At 38.5% G+C, this 22,620-nt stretch overlaps 1 protein-coding gene across 2 annotated transcripts in view; it reads left to right on the top strand.

Moving 5' to 3' along the window:
• Positions 1–22,620, top strand: part of BMPR2 (bone morphogenetic protein receptor type 2) — a 108,378-nt gene that overhangs the window by 41,020 nt on the left and 44,738 nt on the right. For both annotated transcript variants that reach the window (XM_010406617.4, XM_019290378.3), the window contains exons 2-3: positions 12,603–12,776; positions 14,051–14,230. In XM_010406617.4, coding sequence (XP_010404919.1) covers positions 12,603–12,776; positions 14,051–14,230 — 354 coding nt within the window. The remainder of the gene's footprint in view (positions 1–12,602; positions 12,777–14,050; positions 14,231–22,620) is intronic.

Raw genomic sequence — 22,620 nt, 5'->3', positions numbered from 1 at the left:
AGACACCAAATCAACTAAGTAATATTTGTTCAATGTCCCTGTAATAAATGTATATAATGCCTTGTGGTGTTGAAAGACTAAAGTCTTTCAAAAAAAGTGAAAACATAGAGGAAACCACCTCTTTACTGGTAAATTCTGCCATTGTAAAGGCTCTACGCTTTTGCGGTTTTTTTGGTTGTCATTATGAGATTTGGTGTTGTTCCTTCCTTACTAGTCCCAAATGCCAAGATGCTGTTTGTGCTTATTTCCTGCCCTTTAAGTAGGTCTGAATCAGAAAAGGTTCAAACTCTCCTGGACTGAAATGCAGATCTTCTCTGTGTCTGTGGTAGAGAGCTGCAGTGTGTGTGGGGAAGCCCCCGCACAGTCTGGCTCTGTGCTCACCCCTGCAGCAGCTGGTTGGTGGGTTAGACTGGCTTGTGACCTGAAGAACCTGATGTGTTCTGCTCACACTACTGTTGTGTCTTGTGAGATCTTTTAGCCTGTGCTGCCTGAGGTATATATATAGGGTGAGGAGTTCAGATGGTGTTTTGAACATAGCTCCAGCCATCATTCTCAGGTGTGCAATGCAAAATGTTAAGCAAGTTGATCACAGTCTTTTCCTTGAGTGTCTATTTTGGGAGTGCCCTTTTCCATGTTTCCTGTCATTAGCGTCAACAAAGATAACTAAAAACAATCTTCTTCTGTTTAAAATGTTTTGGTTTTTGTTTCCTTGTCCCCAGAAGTTTGTTTCCTTGGTGTGACGTACTGTACTTCAGTACGTGAAAGCCAGTCCTTGAAACAAGTGTGTTCAGTAATCTGGGCTTGTCTGCATGTACCAACCATGCCCTTTTTAACTGCCTAAGTGTAGAGATCAGAAGTTAATGAAGAGCTTGTCTTGACTAGACACTGATTTTCTTCTGACTATACAAAGTCTGCAAAAGTTTGCCTGTATCACCTTCCTAGCCAGTGAAGTTGGTTTTGGTACAGCAAAGATTTAAATGGAAAAGAATAAATGCATAAAGAAAATGTATGAGTTGATTTTAAATAGTTCAGCGCTGTGCCCATAAATTTCTTAACAGTTTAAGCACCGTGACATCAAGAAATACATGAACAGTGACCTCTGTTCGATGGGCTGATAACCTTGAAGTCTTAACAGAAGCAAAAGTCAATATTTTCTGGTTTTGACCAGTTCAACAAACACCATAAATACCTTTAGCTGACAATTCTTTCCATTCCTGCTCTCAGTTAAGGAACACAGAGTAGGAGTGTTTGAAGTAGGTCCCAAGTTCCTGTAGCAGCCCACAATCTCTTATTGGACCTTGCTAATAGTCTGTCCTCTGCGTGAGTTGGGTTTCACCTTGCACTGGCCGTGTTAAGGTGCCTGGGGAGCTGTCATGTTGACCATGCTCTTGACTCAAGATAACAATGGTTTGTGGGGTATTCTGTGGCATACTAATAAATGTCTTGAAGAAAAAGACTCGTGATGTTTTTGAGCTTAAACATATATTCTGTGAGGAGTTCTGGAAAGGTGAGAAGCTTCATACCCTCATAAAGCATGTCAGGGGAGAAGCTAGTTTCTGCCTTTTGCTGCTCTTGTCATTTTCTTCAGCGTTTAAGATTTCAAAGCCAAATAGATTATGCTTCTGTCTGAGGGCAAAATATGGTTATGATTCTGGAGCTAAATTTCTTTATGGCTTCAGGTCACAGAGTGTTTGCCAGTTCTCAAATGTTTCAGCATATTGCCAGTAGTGTAAGCTGCCTAAAAATGTTTGTAGGAAAAATTTTTGTAATATGCTGTAAGAGTACTATCTTTCTCCAGATGTAAGCTACTGAAAAGTCCTCCAGAAAGTGTTTCAGTAATATCTGCAGTAAAAATGGCATCCCTGCTAGGTAGAAAAGTGAGTGAGATGTGTTAGGGGATTACCAAGTAGCAGATCTTTTTTAGAGGGAATGTAAAACAGACTCTGAAATAAGCAATTTTGCTGTGGGAAGTCTGTTACATCTGAGTTTGGGGGATAAATACCACATCATTAGTTCGCTTTACTGTTGCTTTTGCTGCAGTTTCCTGTGTTATTCCATGCAGATACTTTACTTTGACAGCCCAGATAAACAAAAGCCAGACGCTCATACCCAGAAAAAAAATCCCTGAACTCCAGTCTAGGGCAAAGATAAAGAATTCAGGCTTTTTCAGTTCCATGAATAGGCACTGGCCACTGGAAAAGATTTTGTGTGACTAAGGCTGTGGTGATTTCTATTCTGACATAATTGCTAAACAGTAACATGAACTTACTTATTTTTTCTTTGAATGGAGACACAGTCATTTAGGAAGTGAAAAATGTATAAAAAAATAATTGGAAAAAGGCTAGACTTGTTTAAATCCTGTAATTTAGTCACTCTTTCAGACTAAATGTAGACTGGGATTTTTCCAGGAGACCTTGAGAAGCTGGATGTCTAAAATCCTGCCGAGTCAGTGAAGGCCAGCTACTTCCTTCCCTGTGCTTTTCCAGAAATCTGAGTTTAAATGGCCTTTACTGTGCGTTGGATTAATTCTTAAATAAAGTGGAAGGTATACATTAAAGATGGCTTGCAAAATACTTTTTGTTGAAAATTCTTCTTTTGCTCTACATTGTGAGTCCATGAGTAGATTCTCTCTGAGCTGATTCAACTGTGTGTAAAGACTGGAATTCCTGTTTGCTCATGGCATAAAACAAGCAATTGTTTCATCTTGAGACAAGAAGACGGTGCAAACCAGTTAATGTGATTTGAAGCCACTGGGATGCTTTTTGCTATGTGAATCCTTACAGAAAATCGTCATCTTCAACTTTATTTGGAAGCTCTAAGATTATTTTAAAATAAGACAAGCATTTGGAGTTGAGGGTAGGTTTTTTTTATGCTTTGTCCTCCACTAATGTGTTTAGATTAGATTTTCCCTTACGTGAGTGTCCAACATATTCTATGATTTGACACTTTTATGGTATTTAATGGTTTAATCATGTTTTATGCTAATTTGCTTCTACTTTCAAGTATTTGAGCTTAACAGCTTTTTCAGAAGACTTTTTGAACGTGCTTGGACCCTTGCGTTTCCATATAGAGCACACTGACTGGATTTTGCTTTAATATGAAATGCAAAGTTTTTGAAAATGGCCCTAAGAAGTCTGATGACAAAGATGAGTATTTTAAAGCTTAACAAAGTGAATGCTAAAATGCCATGACATTTTACTATTTTTACAACACCAAGAAACCTGCTGCAGTCTCTTGCTGTAAAGCCTTTAACTGTTTCTTAAGTGCCAAGTTGTGTGATAAAATGTCATCAGTCCTGTGTAATCACTGAACTAAGATACTGTTACAGTTTTTTTTAACATACCAGAGGGGTTTTTTTGCAGCTAGCAGGTGATATATTTAGGAATTTCATATTGGTCAGATTGATAACCTTTTTCCACTACCTTTTTGTTATGTGCCTTTTGTTTTAATTCTGTCTTGTTAAAAATCAGTGGGAGTTTAGCAGAGGGGGACGTAGATGGGAGTAAGAAACCTGCTCAACTAGACAGATTTATGTAATAAAAAGAAATGTCCTAACTGTGTACCTGCTGAACACAGCTGTACAACAATGTTAAGGAAAATGCTGAATCACTGTGAGAGGTAGTTCTTTTTCTTGTTTAATTGTATACATTGTGGAGGAGATACTGTAAGGTGGGAGAAGCTCTGATTAGTGGCCCCAGTAAAGGTAGTCAGAGGTCAACTTGTTATGGCCATAGTTGAGACTTCAGGACACTTGGGTTTAATTCTGCAGTTTGTCCTTCTCTGACCCTGGCTGAGTCAATATCCTTATTACAGATTCAGCTCAAATCTCTTCCCCTATCAGCTGAAAAATGCTCAGCCTCTTGATGTAAAGCAGTATTAACTGTTCAAATTCACTTGACATTCTTGAATTTTGACCCAAAACACAGGTGTTGCTAGCTTTCTTGCCACTGTGTCTTGTGCTCATACTAGATGGATAAAATTTTGCATCTGTGGTAATGTCTGGTTCGGGTGAGGTTTGCACTGCAAGGTGGTCTGGTGGTCCTCAGAAACATTTAGAAGGTTGTAGAAATGAGGCAATGACACGGTTTATTGGCAGTAAGCTCAGGTATTTTTTCATAAAATCTGGCAGTGTTTGGGAACTACATAATTTGTCAGCTGCTAGCAATAAATCTCTGCCATCCTGGTTCTTTGCTGCATGGCTTCTCTTGCGTAAGCTGGGTTCTTCTAAGGCAACACTTCCTTTGAGAGTAAATTTGGGTAAAAGGAGAACAAGGCCTTCAGTACAGAATTTGAGTTGATGATTTACTTTTTGGCCTCTCCATACATCTCTATTTACATTAATTCCAGCTAGTGAAATTCCTGGTATGGTGGAAGCATCTGGGCAGAGGTGTATAATACTAATGTAAGGCTGCAAGAGGGCCATGTGTTGGTAGCCAGGGACAGTGAGGCTGTGCCAGGAGGGTCAGCTGGTCCTAGGTGGGGCCCAGTGGAAGCCATAGACTATGTACCAAAGCAGTCTGAGGCAACAGTGCCTGAGTGGGAAGCAAAGTGTGAACCTGGTGCACAGCATGGCTCGATACAGCTGCCATGTAATCTGGCTCTGTTGCACTTATTTAGTGCTAGCAGACCGCTGATTCTTCAGAATGAAGCTGAAACACCAAGATACCCAAGGACTGTTGAAGAAAACAGGAAAAGGCTGATGTCTCCATCAGTGCTGGTAGCCTTGATCAGCCCACAACACTGTGTTAGAAAGTGAGCAAGGAAAGAAAACAGATTTCAAATTTATTTACTTGCTTGAAGGCTAGATTGAGGAGAAGGAAAGATCACGTATATCCATGTACAGAAGAAAGACACTTGAATTTTCTAGTCTGTTTGGAGGGCAAAGGACCTTGTAATGAGCAGAAGTTATTTTGTCATCTGCCTGTGCAGTCAATCACTTCAAAATGAGTATCAGTACTAGCATTCATTTTAGTTCTGGCACTACTTCTCACTTTTGGCACTTCTTGGCTCTATGTAATTGCCAGAAATTGAAACTCTGATCTTAGTCATCAAAAGCTGACAAAACCAAAATGATTTTCATCAATGAAGGCTAAGGACATGCAGTATTGTGAACAGATCATTCCAGATTTTAACACTGAGTATAAACTGTAAAGGGTTTATTGTCAAAATATATTTACAGTATATCTTGAGGTACATATTATGTCCTGTAAAATAGTTAATGATTGTGGTGGTCTTTATTTCCCCTCTTTTTCTTAGGAGGAGAGGAAAATATCTAACTGTACCACAGATGTAAATTTCTGAAGCATTTTTCTTTACTTTCCTGCCTCCTTCCTAGAAGTTCTGCTGTATTCTCTTGTGCAAATTTCCATTATTTCATCTTCATGTCTTTAAAATATTAGTCCAGTGCTTGTGTTTTGGAGCCCGTCTGGAGGACTACTGATGTGGAAGTTTGCTGTAAAGCAATAGGCTGTGCAGCCTGCCCGACTAAACATTCCCTGGCTTTGTGTTACACTGGGCTGCTCCTGACCTCTTGCTCAGAAAGTCTCCAGGCCATTTCGGGTTGGTTTAGACTTTCATGCCCTCATGCCTAATCCTTAGGCAGACAATTTATTTGTTTTTGTGACCACTCAGTGCAGATCCCTGCTGTGCAGTTGGTCAAAAATGCTACAAAACAGAATACTGGAAGTGTAAATACATGGAAGATTATCAGTAGTTTAGCTTTTTTTCCTCCTACTCTAAGTTGGTATTGAGGGTGGTCTGTCTGGAGAAGCATGACTTCCTTCAAAAGACATCTGCTTATGATATATTTTAATGTAAGTGGATACACATTTAGAAATATTTGTAATTAAAGCCTCTGAGGAGAAAAATATAAGAAGAGCAACATTAGAATTTTTGCTAAATGATGATTTTTTCGAGATTCTGTTTCTCTGTACATCACACCAGAATTCAGCTATCAGTATTTGAAAATACACACTCAAAGGAGCCCTGATGTACACCTTCCTTATAATAGCATGTGTCTTCATAATGCAAACTATCTCATAACCCTGTCTCAAGGGCAATGATGTTTCCCCCTATTGTGCAAATAAAAGAACTCCACAGAAAGCTGACAGGGCCAAAATGAAACAGGTTTTGTGTCTATGGCTGTTCTGATGAAAATCTCACTAATTGAAAGGACAAATTACAGAAAAAACGCCAATCTTTGAAAATAAATCTGTTGCAGCGTACTGAGATTCCCAGTTGAATGTGTGGTGGCTTGTATTTAAAGAAATCCCTTTACAGGCAAACGAATGCTTGGAAACCTTCTTAATTTTTTGCCTTTTTTTTCAAGTCATCACCTCTATGGACTTAAAGGCAGTTGGTGTAATTTACCAGCATGGTACCCCTGTGTGTGGTCTGTGATGCCAGCAGGTCTGTTCTTGTCGATTGCATGCAGGTTTGTCTTCAGACTTATCTCAGATTCTTGGATTTGTGACTGTTGAGTCACAAAATGTTTTGCCTGGCATTAATCATAAAGTGGCAAGTGGTTTATTTATTTGTCTTTAGTCCCAATGATTAGACCATGGAGTAGCATTCAGTTAACATTTGAGTCTTTTTTTTTCTTCTTTTCCCCCTCACTTTTCACTTGATGTGAATTCTATGTACTGCATTGAATAGATGCAAGGTCAGGAAGCATCAGTTAAGGACTAATGGAGCTGACTTCCGATGCTATTAGTGAAAACATGACTCATGTTCTAAGGATTTGCAGTTGGATTCCTGTAACTTTTGGTATTTCTCTTTTATTGTTTTCAGTAGTTGTTTTCCTAGAACACACAGTGATCGTGAAGGAATTACTATATTAAAAACAATAGTGACATATTCATTTGTTTAAACTCATCCTAGTATGGATAAATTGAGTATTAGCCACATACAGCATTTCTGACACAGTAGATGCACTTGATGCACTTATAATTTTCTTCTGATCTTTACTGTTCAGAAATACCTTTAGTGAGGGAGAAAAGGCAAATATTCAAATGGTAAACATCTCAGGGTGTTTTTGTAGTGAACAGACAGAATTATCTGAAGAGCACTTATCAGTGTGAATCAGTTCTCTGTTTCTGAGCAGCTGGAAATAGCAGCATGATTACAGGGAGAAAATAGTGAAAATATCTATATAGCATTTTTCCCGTGATAATGTTCAGATTTTTTTTGTTGACAGTAGAACTGAGTAATTCTAAGCTGGTAAATCACATAAAAACCTGAGCCATATGCCGAAAGGAAATTCCTGAAGCCCTGATCCTCTTTCTTGAGGCTGTATAGTGGCATGGGGATGAACTCTATGCCCCCAGAGCACTGTGACAGTAAGTGTGAGCCACAGGATGGACTTGGGAAACTACGGACAATTCCCAGTTCCTTTGTGATTTAAGGAAAGTAATTTAATGTAGTCTGTTTATCTGTTCTCCTCTTGGAATAGGACAATAAGTTTCACAATCTGATTCAAGTGAAGTCTGTTACAAGTGCGTGTGATGATCAGACTCACCGGTAGTGGCAGCCGAGCAGGAAAGCTGAGAACATCTACTGTTTCTTAGATGACTGCTTGGAGCACCCATATTCAATTCTAATGCCACTCATGTTCATTTCTGAAACTATATAGAAGTGCATTTTGTATAAATAGAGGTGTAAAATGGGGCTGGAGAGCAACAGAACTCATTTTGAGGTTTGGTTTCTTTTCTGGTTTATGATGGGGAATTGAAGAGCTTCCTGTGCTCTTGTTGGTTTTTCCCTTGGTAGAACTTCTGGGAATGGTGCCTTCCCCTCTTGTCTTTGTTAGAAATCTCTGCAGGATGAGAGAACAGAAGCTTGAGTTCATTTTATTAGTTCTATTGAATTATTTTGACATAGTTTGTCTGGTACACAAATACAGGAGGAATGGAAAATTGACATTTCATTATAAATCATTCATAATTTGTTGTTTAAGTTTTACTTTTTGACCTCCTCAGTGTCAGCCTATCTGTTGCTCCTAAAGTTGTCTGCAGTAGCAAGTTTTTCAGTGGTGTATGACATGTAGGCATTCAGTTGCCATTTATTTGTTTCAAAATCTCTCATGCTCTTTCATTAAAGGGTTAATTAGAAAAGATCTGAATGTCTAATGAGTTCTATGTGATGAACAAACAGAGTTTATTATGAAATTTGCCTTATAAAGGTAAATTCAGGGTTTAAAAGGATGACTTCAGCCATACAGCAGATGTCCTGTGAAACCTGTGCTGCCACTTACTTTGGTGCTAAGTCTTGGTTGGGTTTGTATGCTGGGACATTTCATGTCTGGGCAGATACACTTCATAGCTTGATCTGTAAATGGCTTCTGCATTTTGCTGATTTGAGGATACACTGCTGGTGCATCCTGGGTCTGTGAAATCTCTAAGGCGTTGTACAGTGAACTACTTATGGATCTGTAGTATCTGGTGAGCACACATGTCTGCAGGGACTTTGCCCTTCATGTTTCTAGCAGGTAGCAAATGAACTGGATATATCAAATAGAGCAGTTCAGGAGCCTTAATCTTCATAGGATAAGTTATTTATTTTAATTGCTCTTGTTGTTTAATGAAGATCTTAACATTAAGGTATTTCCTTGGGTTTGGATCTATATGAGCTGAAGACAAACAAGAGAATCCAGTAGTTGTAGTCTTACCCTATCATCTCGCCTGCCTTGGAGACGAAAAAGAGCAGGTAGCCCAGCTGAGAAATAATTTTTGTGTCCTGTTGCTGCACACTGAGTACTTGGAGACATGCAAGAATTGCAGAATCATTGAGGTTGAGAGGGACCTCTGAAGGTCATCTTGTCCAACTCCTTGCTGAGGCAAGGTCACCTAGAGCCAGCTGCCTGGGACCATATCCAGATGGTTTTTTTGTATCTCCAAGCATGGAGAAGGAGCTTTGGAATTGCTTCCAGCTAAGCTGCTACAGAGAGTGTTAGTAGCTGCCCTCCAACGTTGCAGGTGCACAGCTCCCAAAGGACAGGGAGATTTGTTTCAGCTCTGAATGCTGAATGAACCCTGCATACCTGTTGGCTCCCATGATGACTGAAAACTGACAAACAATGTCATCCATGTGGAACATGTGTAAATCCAAATGAGCCAACGGTATTTTACTTTGAAGAGTAAGATTTCTCTTGAAATAGGTCAACTTTTAAAGAGGCACTCCAGAACTTCTGTGTGTTTTTTGTAGTAGTATTTTGTAGTACTTCTTTTGGGCAAGTTTTAAGGCATATAGCATATTCACCTAGGTAGAGACTTCTTTCAAGACCTGACCTAGAAGTACTCCAGTATTAAAAGCTTTTAAACCTGACTAGTTTCCGCTGTCTGGAAGAAGGACATCCCAGAGCAGGAATGGACTGAAGTCATGTACAGTAACTGAAGCAGCTCATCTATTCTTTTGTTCTTCAAGATGGTTTCTGTACATCTGAATGCCCTACCCAATTTTCTTCGGCATTACAACTTCAACAATGAACATAAAGAGGCCATAGAGAAAAATAAAGTAGCTTTTGTTCCATGTCCCCTGTTTTCCAGATGTTCTGTGCCATCAGGGAAGGGGCAGGGGTCAGCAGAGTATTGCAGTGGGTACTGCTCCCACAGGGGCCGTGCTTCTCCAAGTTATAATCGAAGCAGGAATGTGCAGTGATCAGCATGAAAACTCTAGTTGTTGGATGAGTAAACTATTTTTTGTTGGAAAAGTTTCCCACTGAGATCATCTGACATTAAATTGTGTCAAGTTAACTTGTATTTTTATTACTTAGCAAGAAAATTGATAGACACTCAGGTTGCCAGCTCTGTGTGTTGTATTTTCTCGTGCTTGCTCCGTCCTCCCCTCTGCAGGTATTCTTATAGGGCAGTACAATCTTTTTAAATCAGAAAAGCCTTTGGTAGTTACTTTTATTTTCTGTAGTATACGTATGGTTGGACAGCATCTAGCATGACAGTTAACAACTTCTCTTTTTTCAAGTATCTTCTCATATTCTTATTCTTGATCTAAGAGTTTTATAGAAAGATTGAGAGACCTGAAAAATAAGCAATACAAACTGTCTGAGTCTGTGGAGCACAGACATGATACATACCGTTATGTTTTCTGAGTCCAAGGCAAACTCTAAAGGTTTTGGTTTGTTTTGGTCTTTTTTCTTCTTGTAATTAGTTCATAGGTTAAAAGATTTTTTTTTTTTTTTTAACCTATTGAGGTATTATTAAAGTGGACTTTCCTGGAATTACTTTTCTTTTAATAAGGAAACCAGATTTGTGTGACTGTTCCATAAATTCTGTTCTTATAAATTTATTTTTCACAGTAAAGGCAAGTTATGAAAGGGCTTATCTTGCAGCAATTTGAGTATTTTGTAAACAACCACTTCTTGGATGGCCTTAGCCCCACTCACCTATCATATGCAACAGGTTTTAAAAGCTTTGTACTGTCCCTCAGAGCAGATACGTCCCATTTCACAAGGCTGTATACTTCTGTCCTGTTCTGTCTTGAAAACTGTAATTCTGTGATAGTTTTTTTATTCTTTGAATTTTCAAAAAGTTAGTCAGATCCAGTTCCCTTATGGCAGTGGGGTCCTGTCCTTTCATACATTGTTTCTTGGCCAGTCCCATGTCATGGAGCAGAGACTGCAGGACAGATGCTTCACGCCTGGCATACTCAGCTGTTCTGAGAATAAAACTACAGCGCGCAACTGGCAAGTTCTGCTGGAGGCAGCATGTGCTGGCTGTTAATGTGTGACCTTTTTGTACTCAGTAACTTGACTAACTCTGCTCATGGAGATTTAAAAAAAAAATGGATATGAAATATAGGCAACTAACTTTCTGAATATCAAGTAAGTCGCTGCTTCCTAATAAATGTATTTATCATTGCAAAACTGTAGTACCAGATGTAAAGTGTTAATAGTGCACTGACCAGAGTTCAGAGAGGTGGGTGAGCAGTACAGACTGCCGGCCCAGTTCTTGGAGAGTGTGGAGCTGTAAGTGATTGAATTACACTGGCTTAAGAAGTTCCTGTCTCCTTAGCTGAGAGTTTTACCCCCACTGAGCCGACATGAAGCTCAACTGATCACACATGCCCTACCAGACCAGTAGAAAAATCAGCTAAGTTGTGCTATTTTAGTTACTGCTGCCACAGAATAAACTGGGAAACACTGACAGAATGCTGGCCTGAATACTGCAGCAATTTATAGTTGTCTCAGCGTAAAAGAATTACAAATTTTGACTCCTTAATGAATAGTAACACCCTTAAAAGTGAGACACATGTATCCAAGTCTCCTGGTTTTTCTTTTTCTTACCCAGTCACCCGCACTGGTGACACAGTGAAGCAATGTTTTTGCAGTAGGTCTGCCTTGCTAAAACATGGCTTCCTTGGGGCCAGTGCTGAAGAATGATCAAATAAATAAATCATCTGTGAGGAGATATTTTATACAGTACCTTTAATAATTTACAGTTACATATGCTTTAATTTTACTTTAAGTTCAAAATCTGTCTTTCCCAAAAGACCAATCTACTTCATCTTGCATGTTTTTGCTGCCAGTGCTTTGATGGGAGTTGAAGAACTGGATGAAATCTAGTTGTTGAAATATGTAGTACAAATTCTTACTGTGATGGATATTTGCTGACTTGTACTTCTGAATAGTATCTAAGTGCACATCTAGCTTTCCATGCATTTTATAAAATCAGTACCAGAAGAATGAAAATATTCTAAATAGAGTCATTACAAATGTAGGATTTATTTGTCTTAAACTTGATGTCTTTCTGAAGAATTTGTTGTTTGACTGTTCTTACTCTTCCTAGAGAAAAGATGACAGAGGCAGTTAAAACATTAATGAGTTAGGGTACTACATTTTTGGAGTTTGGTGATGAAATAATTGTGTAAAAATCAGTATACTTTTTGTGGGTGGCTTTGGTTTTGTCTTAATGAAAAAAACCCACAAAAACTTTTTCAGGTAGTAAGGGAGTATTTTTGAACTCTTTTTGTACATTTTATGGTGTTCCTGCTGGGCATTTTGCAGGGAGACTTTATGTGCTGCATTGCTCCTGTTTACAGGCAGTGTTTCCCAGAGCTGCTGGTCAATAATATGGGTTTTACTCTGTTGTTAATATTGTTGTGGTTGGTCATTAGTGTAGTCGTGTGAAAGAACTCAAACCGATCAGCTGCTGAGCAAAAAGCAGTAAGTAGCAGTGCAAAGGCTGAGTAACGTGGAGAGAAAAAAGAGATAGGTCGATAGCAGAAAGTGGAAAAAACCCTCTGGATTTGGTAGGCACTGGGTTGGATGGCAATCTGAAAAAGATCATCTTGGTTTAGGATCTGGAAACAATTAAGTAGCACATGCGGTCATTGAAGAAAACTGCAAACAGTCGTGTAACTGAGGGTCGAGGACGAGTGATGCAGATGATGGCAGACTATGCAATGAAAGTTTTATTTTGCACCTTTGAACTTCAAACATTGGCACATGCACCTTCTGACATCTGCCAAGGTGTTTTTGCCCTCTGTGTGAAAGAAACGTCAGGATAGACCTCATTTTTATTTCTGACTGTGGGAGCACAGTTTAAAGAATGTATCACTGACAAAAATTATTTTTCTTTCTTTGGCTAAAGCTACACAGAGTGAGGAGCGGCTGTGTGCATTTAAAGACCCATATCAGCAGGACCATGGAATCAGCGAGAGCCGAATCTCCCAGGAGAATGGCACAATTTTGTGCATGAAAGGTAGTACCTGCTATGGGCTTTGGGAAAAAACACGAGAAGGAGACATACATCTTGTAAAACAAGGTATGTAGCACTTTAGTTTTGTTTTGTAGTTCTGCTACTTACTTCACTTCTTTCTGATCTAGGCAGCTGATACAAAGCTGCACAGCTGCAAAACTAGACTTCTTGCACATTGTACAAATGCATAATTTTAAACTTCCCATTTAACAATTTTAAATGTGAACAGAAAGTTTGTTAGAAATTAATGACTTCTGAAAGAGACCAAAGACATCAATGCACAATTGAAAGGAAAAGCATTCAAATTTCTTGTTACTTAGGACATCCAGAGGAAGATGGCTTGAATTTCAGTATATGTATTGATGTAATGATAAATTTAACAGTAAGTGTCTTATTAAGTAAAAAGTGTATATTCCTATTGATTGGATGTTTGTTTACAAAGGAACTTGCAGCTATAGTTCACATATCAGTACTGTAATTCATTGCTGTTCTGTGGGGAGAGTGAAGGTAGGAGAGGTGAAGGGCCTTGCTGTTTCTGGAGACATGTTTTGATTACCATTCTCAGGAACTCTGCTCTTTTTTACTTTGATGCAAGTTAATGTAGTATAAGGCTGAATGAAAATGCAGCTGGTATTTACAAACAGCCTGTGGAGTTGTAGTTCATGATTCCTGTTCGATCTGGCAATCTGCTGAAAGGAGCAGTCTGACTGCTCACCTCTGCCCCACTGCTGCCTCTTTCCCTTCCAGGTATTTGTGGATAAATGACATTTAACTGCTGTAGACCATACTTGGGAAGGAACAGTTGCTGCAGGGACAAAGGGCCTGGTATTAACCAGGCAATAAGTTGTGATCCTGTAGAAAAGTCCAGTGATGTTGACAATGAGGAAGGGCAGAATTTTGAAAATTATGCAAGAAGCATCAAACTATAGATGCAGTCTCGTGGCCTAAGGAAGGGACTCAGTCACAATTCATCTAGACTGTGGACTGGTATGGTCTGTGGTATCAGAGAGATGGGGAATGACATACTTCTTCTGAGAAGGCTCAGGAATTCAGGTTTTATCATATTAAGGCAGCAGCTGGACACCTCTGATGTTGGCCTTCATCCCTGCCCACATTTTCTTCTCCTTGGCTATGGGGAGTTCTAAAAGAAGTTCTTCAGGTTTTGGTTTAAAAGGTGGTAGTAAAGTCAGACAAGCAAATTATGGTAACTGTTTTTGCCCCACTCTGTAATGTTTAATTGGGTAATGTCTTGATTTCTGTAGGTGTGTTTATCCAGTCAGTAGAATTAATTTTATGCTTACTTAAAAAAAAAAAAATCTGTAATTTGCTTCTTTTTACAGGTTGTTGGTCTCATATAGGAGACCCCCAGGAGTGTCACTTTGAAGAGTGTATAGTTACAACCACCCCTTCCTTGATTCAGAATGGAACATACCGCTTCTGCTGCTGTAGTACGGACTTGTGTAATGTCAACTTCACAGAAAACTTCCCACCTCCTGACCCTACTGATACAACACCTTACAGTAAGTCATCTCTGTCATTTCATGGTGTAAAGATTTTAGGGAAAGAGCCTTCTTTTGTGGTACTGTTAAATGTGAAATCTGTGACCTTTCTATTTTTATGTCACAGTGATGGGAAACAGAACAGAACTTTCCCTTATGAAGTTAGGAATATTCCACATTGCTCCACAAAGAACGAGCTAAATGCTTACAAGAGGACTATTTGTATAGGCAACTGCTGAATGCAGATTTCTGTTTTCCAAAATGGTCTCTAATCTTGTGTGTTTCGATATTTGGATGCCCAACTTCGTAAGCCTGGGGAGGTATTCAGAAGAATTCATGACTTCTGTTGAAAACAGTCCAATGGTTTCATTAACACCATGGTACCTTTGGAAGGTCTGGCCTGTCTGTTCAGTCATGAATCACAGGTAGTTTTGAGTGGTCGAACCGGTCTTGTATCAGACTGCTGAGATTCTCTCCAACAGTCTCTGAAATCTGACTTCTTTCTTTTGCATATCTCTGGTAAGGGTTAACTCTGACATAATGTTCAAAGAGTACTGGTTTGAGCACTGTTAAGTTTCTGTTAAGTTATTTATTATAAAATCAACCTAACATGTGGATCCAAATCAAGGGATCAGACCCCTTAATGTGTTATGACAGAAACAAGATTGTAACTATCAGGCATGCTGTTATGTTGTGTTCCAAAACTTAAGAGCCTGTAAAGAAGCTGAGTTAGTGGCCTAATCTAAACATTTGGATAGCCTTTTCTAAATACGAATTGTGAAAGGGAAGTTGAATAAAGTTAGGTATGTAAATGGAGGCACAACTGTTCTGTGTGTCAAGAGTTCTTCATCAATGGAAAGTATTTTGTGAAATGAAGATGTCTAATTGGATAGCATTTACAGCTGTAGAATGCAAAAAGAATAGTTTGCATTTAGGAATGACAGTATTTGAATCAGTTTGAAGATACTGATACTTTAATCACTGGTGCTTTCAAAAATGGCTGTAGGGTCTAGTATTTGTAAGGAAGTTTGATCAAAATGAGGGCTTAGCATGCTAAAAAACAGTAGTCTTTAACCTGGGAAGGATGTACAATATGAATGGGTAGAGAAAGTTGGTGAAACATTGCTGCCTTTTGGTTGACAGTACTGTTTGTAAAACCAATAAACAATCACCATTTGGAATCAGTGTCTCAGCACTGTACAGTGCAGAACAGACTCTGCTTGACTTTGGTAAGAGTCATAAGGTTGGGCTCCCTAAATGTGACTGGAGTTAGTGTTGTGCAGGGAAATTAGACAGGAGGAAAAACAGGTGTAAAGATAATTCCTTGTTCCTTTCTGTCCCCCCAAAACAGGAAGACCAGGCTCCTACAAAATGACTTGTGCTTGTTCTTCTCCAAGGATAAAAATTACAAGCTAAATTAATTCAGTTGCTGAGTGATAAAATCTTCAAATAATTTTAAATGAAATTTTTAATACTGAAAGATCTATCTTGACTTGCAAAGCAAGGGGGGGGTGTGGAATTAAATCTGTAACACAGTCCTTAATTCACCCAGCTGTAATTGAGTGCTGCAGCGTGCATTTCTACTGACTCAAACTGTTTTGTGTTACTGTGTCACCTTCCATTTTCATAATAGGCAAATTTGGCTTTAGGCATAAGCATAAGCAAAGTAGGTTGCTTCCAAGCACAGTTGTCTGTCTGCTTTGTCTGGGTTAAGAGATGGAGGTGTGGGCCATTCCAGCAGCAAGGATGGCCTCATTTGGCACTCGGGTGTTTTCTTCGTGAGCTTTACCATTGCTGCATCCGACAGAGATGGGGCTGCTCCTGCCTGTTTATCCAGCACACTGGTAGCACCGTGGAGGTACAGGATACTCAAGGAAGCTGGAGGGGTGAAAAAGCAAGGACGCTGTAACACACAGACCCCTGCAATGTTACTGACCCCATTCCAAGTGGTGGAGTGTTCATGGTCTCTCAGCTTCTTCCAGAACCCATTTTGGTGATGTAAGATTATATTTTGGCACCTCAACATTAAGTACAGAATTCTTGCTTGGCAAAGTTGATTTTTATAGAATTGTCGGGAAGCTTTGTATTAGCTACTAGATACCTTTCTTGGGCACTCTTCCAGCCTTTCTGTTACAGTTGTCAGAATGCTGTAAGGGCATTAGTAGGGTTAGCTGCACAGGCTGTGGGAATCTGTGTTACCATACCTTTTAGATTATTAAACTGAACATATCACAGTTACATGGGAAATCTTCTGCAGAAGGTTATTTCATCTTTTTCACCTGTGAACTGTAAGAGCACTATTTTTCATCTAAATTTTTGATAAATAGTTCTTGAATGGCCCAGAGTAAGGTATGTGACCTCCTAGAACTGTGCTTATGATCCTGGAAATTTTGAAGTGAAGGTGACTAGTGTACAATTATGTGAAGCTTGATTAATTCAGCCAACAATTAACTAAGTATTTGTAAAAGTTTTTCTTCTCATTTCCAGTATAAATACAGAATAAAAAGTTCCTGGAATGACAAGTAGAAATTCAACTCTAGTTGAATGGAATCTGAAGACCTTGCTGATGACCCTAATCAATTTAAAGCTCAATTTTTAAGGAAAATTGCAGTTATTCTTTTAAAGATGTTTCCTTGAAGCTATATTAAGGATCTGTAGAAACAGCAGAATACTGTTAGGCCCTTGAGCTAAATCCATCCAGAAAAATAATGGAGGAATAAAACAATTACTTTACACAATCTTTTGGTTGCAATTTTTCTGTGATACTTAACAGTGGTGTGTTGAAAGACGTAGCTAGACTATAAATGATTCAAGAAGACAAAAAGTAAGTTAAGATCACATGTTAGATATATCAAATTATCATTGTCATAACATATAGCAATTAGAAAAATTAAGTGTAATATTTAAGATAATGTCACTTGTTTTTAGAACGTCAAAACATTTGTCTCGCAACTATATCTGTGTAGAACAGAACAGCTTGCTTCTTTTTTTTTTTTTTTATTCATATTTGATCAGGGTATAAATACATATAATTCATCCTGTCTTGTAAAAAAACTTCTATAAAAATGAAAGATAAGATTGAGGACAAACAGGTTCTTGAAGCCTTAAATTTAATCCTTACTGCTTCTTAATGTGCAGCTGGTAATTTAAAACAATCATACATCTGAGTACTCATAATATTCATCTCTTCTATTTTAAAGATAATCCAGGCAGATTTGAGTAGCTGTTGGTTGATAATCCCTCCAGCTAGAATTTTGCAAATGCTGTAGGATGGGTTATAGTCTAGAACCCACAGTCTGGAGGTATTAAAAATGCAGAGATTAAGATAGCTGTTTCCTGATGCCAGGAGAAGTAGTGGTTGGAGAATGGTGTTTATTGCTGATCTCAAGATTTGCCTGCAGAGTTTGGAGCTACTCAAATGCAGAAGTTCAGAAACAACCACTCATCCTCAATCTTTAACTTGCACTTTTGAGGAAAGATATACTTTCTACTTCTGTGATAAATTGCTCATGGATAGATTCAGTATTCTTTCATCTTACATTTTCACAAAAAATTGACCAAAAATATTCCATCTTAACATCAGCCAGTATACTCATATACCCCTTAACCCAATCTAAAAAGGGCCAACTATGGCTTCCTGGGTCAGTGTTTTGAGATGTGTTCACTTCATTGGCTTTGTCAAATATTTAGTTTGAGACTTGCTAAATATCTGCATCTCGTGACTACAGAATGCTTCTTAAATTCTGAGACTGTTTTGAAGACAAATTCATTAGGTCCTCAATCATTCATAATAGCCAGTTAAATAGAAATTAAGTAGCTAAAGACTTAAATGATCTCCCTTGTTGGTCATAGATATATTGCTGTAATGAAACATTCACGTTAAAATAACATCAAGATGAAAGAGCAATTTTTAATTATTTTTTTCCTCAAGGCTGCTTCCTGGCACTGCAAGTAATATAATGTAGCAGCAACCGAGTGTTAAGAATACATCACCTGTCATACAAAAATGTATTTGTGTGATACATGGAAAAAATCCCTGGCAGCAACAGTTGAGCAGTTACTGGTACATGTGGTTGATAATTATATAGGGTTTTCATTTCATAACAGCAAATTGTGGCTGCAATTTTTAGAGGATTTAGGAAACTTTTGTTAAATAAGAGCACTGTGTTGTGGATATGAAGAGACAACCTCACACAGTGAAGGAAGTTACTCCAGAACGCTGATAGACAAGCTTATCTTTCCAGTATAACATCCTTGCCTTTCTTTGCCAGCCTTCTTGCTATGTATATAAAATACGTATGTAAAAGTCTGTCTTGAAGTGCTCATGGAATTGTGTGGAAACTTTGACAAAAACTACCATTTAAAAAAAAAAAAGTAATTACTAATGTATGTGACTGGGACAGGTTAGTTATGGTAGTAAAAAGACAGTTTTCATGTAACTGTTGTTTTTGAGAGGCAGCAGTTAGGCTCATGGAGCTGCGAGCATGTGGCCCAATCTAACTCCCACTGAAGCTGAATTAGATCATGTCAGACTAATTTTGGAAAGTTGCAACCCTGCTCACTCTCAGTTGTCTTGAACTGCTTTTTCCGGAGAGCAGCATCTGATATTAATTTATAATTGAAATGCATTTACTTCAGCTAAGTTTGTTGCTAATATTTAATCTGGTCTTTAATTTCTGATCTGCCTAATCTAAAAAATCACTCTGTAAATAAGATTTTTCCTTTATGTGCATTATTCCTTTTGTTTTCAGGTGATTTAGATGTAAAGGGGAAATTACAAACCTTTGCAAGGTGGCAGATCTTGAGTTTTAAAAGATGAAGGTGGGACTAATCTACACAAGGAATAAGATAAGACTTGTACCCTTGAAATGACAGGGACTCAGGCACCTCTTCCTTCAGTGAAGAGACAAGGTATTCTATGTCATTAATGTACCTTAACTGTTATAAGGTGGGGGAATAGGTATTAAGACAGTAATTAAGGGCCTTAATATTTCTTGAAAAAAGAAGCTTACTTTGAGACAGTTAAGCATTTGATGCAAGAGGATGATACTGTGCCTCTGAGGAAGTTACTTTAGGGCGCTATAGAAAATGAAGTTGCTGAACTGCTGAAGGAGATAGAAGCGAATGTGCGTGGAGGTTTCTTAGCCTGTGTCTCTCTTAAAAGAGATTGTATGTGGTGCAGCTAATAGAGGGGAAAAATAAAAAGTAGGGCTTTTTAAAAACAATTCTTTAGTATACTGGCTTCATTATGAAATATTTGGATTTTTAGCCATATGTTGACAAATGTATTTTCGTGAAACTTCAGTTGCCTTTCTTTCTGAAATTTAGTGCTTAGTGAGGGGTTTTTTGCTGTTTATTTGGTTACAGGAAATTAATTAACTGCTGAGGGGGCTGTGACACTGGGTCCACATTGCTACAAATGCTTAGTGATAAGGTTTGGAAACGTGAACTAATTAAGGCTATGTCTTGTGTTGCAACTGAGGGAGAAGTGACGGTATTGTGGATTACTGTAGGGGAGAAGAAGTGAAAGTTATTGCAGGAAGCACAGTATTAAAGCAATTGCAATAGAAGGTTATTTAGAAATTCAAGTGAAAGTCTTAAGTTCTGTAGAATCAGTGGAATGCTTTGCAAGTCTCTCAAGATAACCGGTAATGCTTGTTGAGTAACTTCAGTTCAGTTTCCCATTAAAATTGAATCTATCAAAAGCAGAATCTCTTAAAGATTGTTGGTAGCAGCACTTACTGTTTTAACTTCTAAGACATCATAGTCTCCTGAGATTAAATTTGAATCTTTACTGAATTTAAAAGTAAAGCTTTGATGTGAAATTGGAGTCTTGCATATGAAATGTTAGCTGTGAAAGCAAAACCTCCTTAGGCAGAAAACTGTGTAAATTTTTTCTCTTACAGAAACATTTAATCAGGAAGATGAAATCGAAGTGTTTTACTTGCACTGACATTGAAATGTTTTGGAAATGTTTTTAAATTTCTGCTATGCACCAAACCCACAAAATACTGAAAACCATGTTAAAAGAGCAAACGTGTTTGTTTGAAAAAGCAGAGACATTTCAAATATTATTTTTACCAAAAAACCCCCAAAAACCAAACCCTCTTTTTTTTTTTTTTTTTTTTTCCCCCCCCTTTTACGATTACATTCCTTATTGCTTTGTCAAACTCCTGTTGGACCACACTTGATAGGGAAGGTAACTGCAGGGATTAGTAGTGTGTTATGACCTGGAGGTCCAAGAGCAAGCATCTTTGCAAAGCTCTGTTTACAATATGCTGGAATCTAAAAAGGGGTTTTTTAGATGCAAGGTGGGACTTTTTTCTGTATCTTGATGTTGCAATATAGTGTGTTTGTGAAGTGCTAGAGCTATATTTGCACCTTGTTTCAGAGGGCTAAACATATTTTTCTTGAGTCCTTAGAGATTTCAATTCCTCAAGTAGCTGTGAGCATAACTTCTAGCTTACTCGTTTGATGCAATTGTCTGATCTGCATTTTTGTCATCCTTGAAGTATCCTGCTTATTTCTTGTACTCCACAGTGACTATTTTATTCATATTTGAGATCTAAAATTAAGAAAGGAAACACAAATTTTGTGTAGCATAATCACTGGTTTTGCCACCATCAGTAATAGTGAAAACGTGCATTTTAAGTTAACCAATAAGTGATTAAGTAAATAAGTGATTCACAGTCTTGTATCATGTGCAGTTCCTGAGGCACCAATTTGCATCTCAGCTGGAAATTACTTGCTTGCGTTTTATACACTTCTAAGAGTTTAAATGTCTGCAAATATCTCTGGGTAATACAAATATAGTAGAGATACTTTTTCCATTTACTGGGAATGCTGAGTACTGTCAGACTTTTATACTGTTGGATAATAAATTCAATGTCTTCATTAGCAGATATCTTTTGTGACAGTGTACGTTGGGGCTTTATTGTGAATGCCTTATAGACACAAGGTAAATGTAGATAAGGCTCCTCAGAATGGTACTCTTTCGGTACACATTAGTGGAAAGCTGGATTGTAAATAAAAAAGGTAGCAGATAAGGAATTGTTTTGCCTCGTCTCAAGGCAAAGTGGATAATAGACAAGGGTGCTGTAATTTTCATGTCTTTATTCACATGCTGCAATATGCAGTGTAATACATGCATGCATGCAATATCATCATTCTAAACAAACCCTACACTGCTACTTAGCAACACAAATAATTTGAAAAATAGTAGGAGCTCTCTGGAAGGCAGATTGATGTATCAGTGCACTTTTGGGTGTCATTATAGACTGACAGGCTTTCTGATGGTGTAGTAGTAGTAATAGGCTTCAACAGCTATTCCTCAAAAATTCTAACGCTGGGTGCTGGAAATTTTAACATTTCAGTGGGAGTTAAGACTACACCACTGTGAAGGCATTTCTCCTTTAAAGACTTGTGGATTTTGTTTAGGTAACTCTCCTCAACAAAGAGTTCTGACTGAATTAGGCAAGATAGTGTACATTGAAGTCATTGCCAAGCGAAATGGAAACACTGTTTATGTTTTGTGGATGGTCTACTTGTCTGTGTCCCTGTGCTTTTTCAAATGTTTATTTTCACGTTGGCTGTGTTGATCTCCTGCTTTCCCTGTCTTGTCATGCTAAAGGCTCCTTGCAGGGAGCCAGAATGGCAGAGAGGGCTCTGCACAGGCTGCTCCGTGGCTCCAGCTCCTGACAGAGGGCATTAGCTTCAAAATACTGCAGTTGTATCTCCCTGGGCAGCCTGGAGCTGCTGCGCTTGCTGAGAACACTGTTTCTCATGACCTGCTTTGTTCTGCCATGTTACCCACGGAGCATTCCTCAGGATTTTTAGCATGGCTCTGCTCTGGTCGTCTTGAACAATTTTGAAATGAATGGAGTTAAGATTAAAAGGAGCAAGAGCTTTGTGAAGTTTGGTTATAAAGCACTGCTAGGTGTTGCCAGCTACTGCTAATAAAGTCCCACCCCATGCCCAGTACAGTAATAGTCTTTGTCCTCAGACTACTGGCAGAGTAAGAGGCAGGCTTGGGACTGGAGCTGTTAAGTGCAAAAGGGAAGATCACTTACAAATATCGTGTCTGCTGTTTGCTGTTACTAGGCTCATCTGTGTAGAATAGTGTTTAGATCATGGAAAACCTTTCATGTCTTTTTCTTGCTCCTTAATTAGACATTTTCAGTAAGCCTCACTTGTTTCTGTCCTGCGTGCTAAGTTTGCTGACAGAAATATGATTCTATATCACGGTTTTGTCCAATGCATTTCGCCCCCATGATTTTGAAATGGGTACAATTAATAAAGAAATATTTAGGTTCTTGGCATTTAACTTACCCTCAGATTAGCCTGTTAGCCCAGCTGCTTTGCAGTCTTACCTGAGCTGCAGCTGTAGCTCAGCGCAATGCCTCAGAGGAGAC

Source organism: Corvus cornix, chromosome 7 (assembly GCF_000738735.6).
Source record: "Corvus cornix cornix isolate S_Up_H32 chromosome 7, ASM73873v5, whole genome shotgun sequence".
NCBI lineage: Eukaryota > Metazoa > Chordata > Aves > Passeriformes > Corvidae > Corvus > Corvus cornix.
Note: the sequence above shows the minus strand (reverse complement) of the source record. Positions and strands in the feature narration are given on the sequence as shown.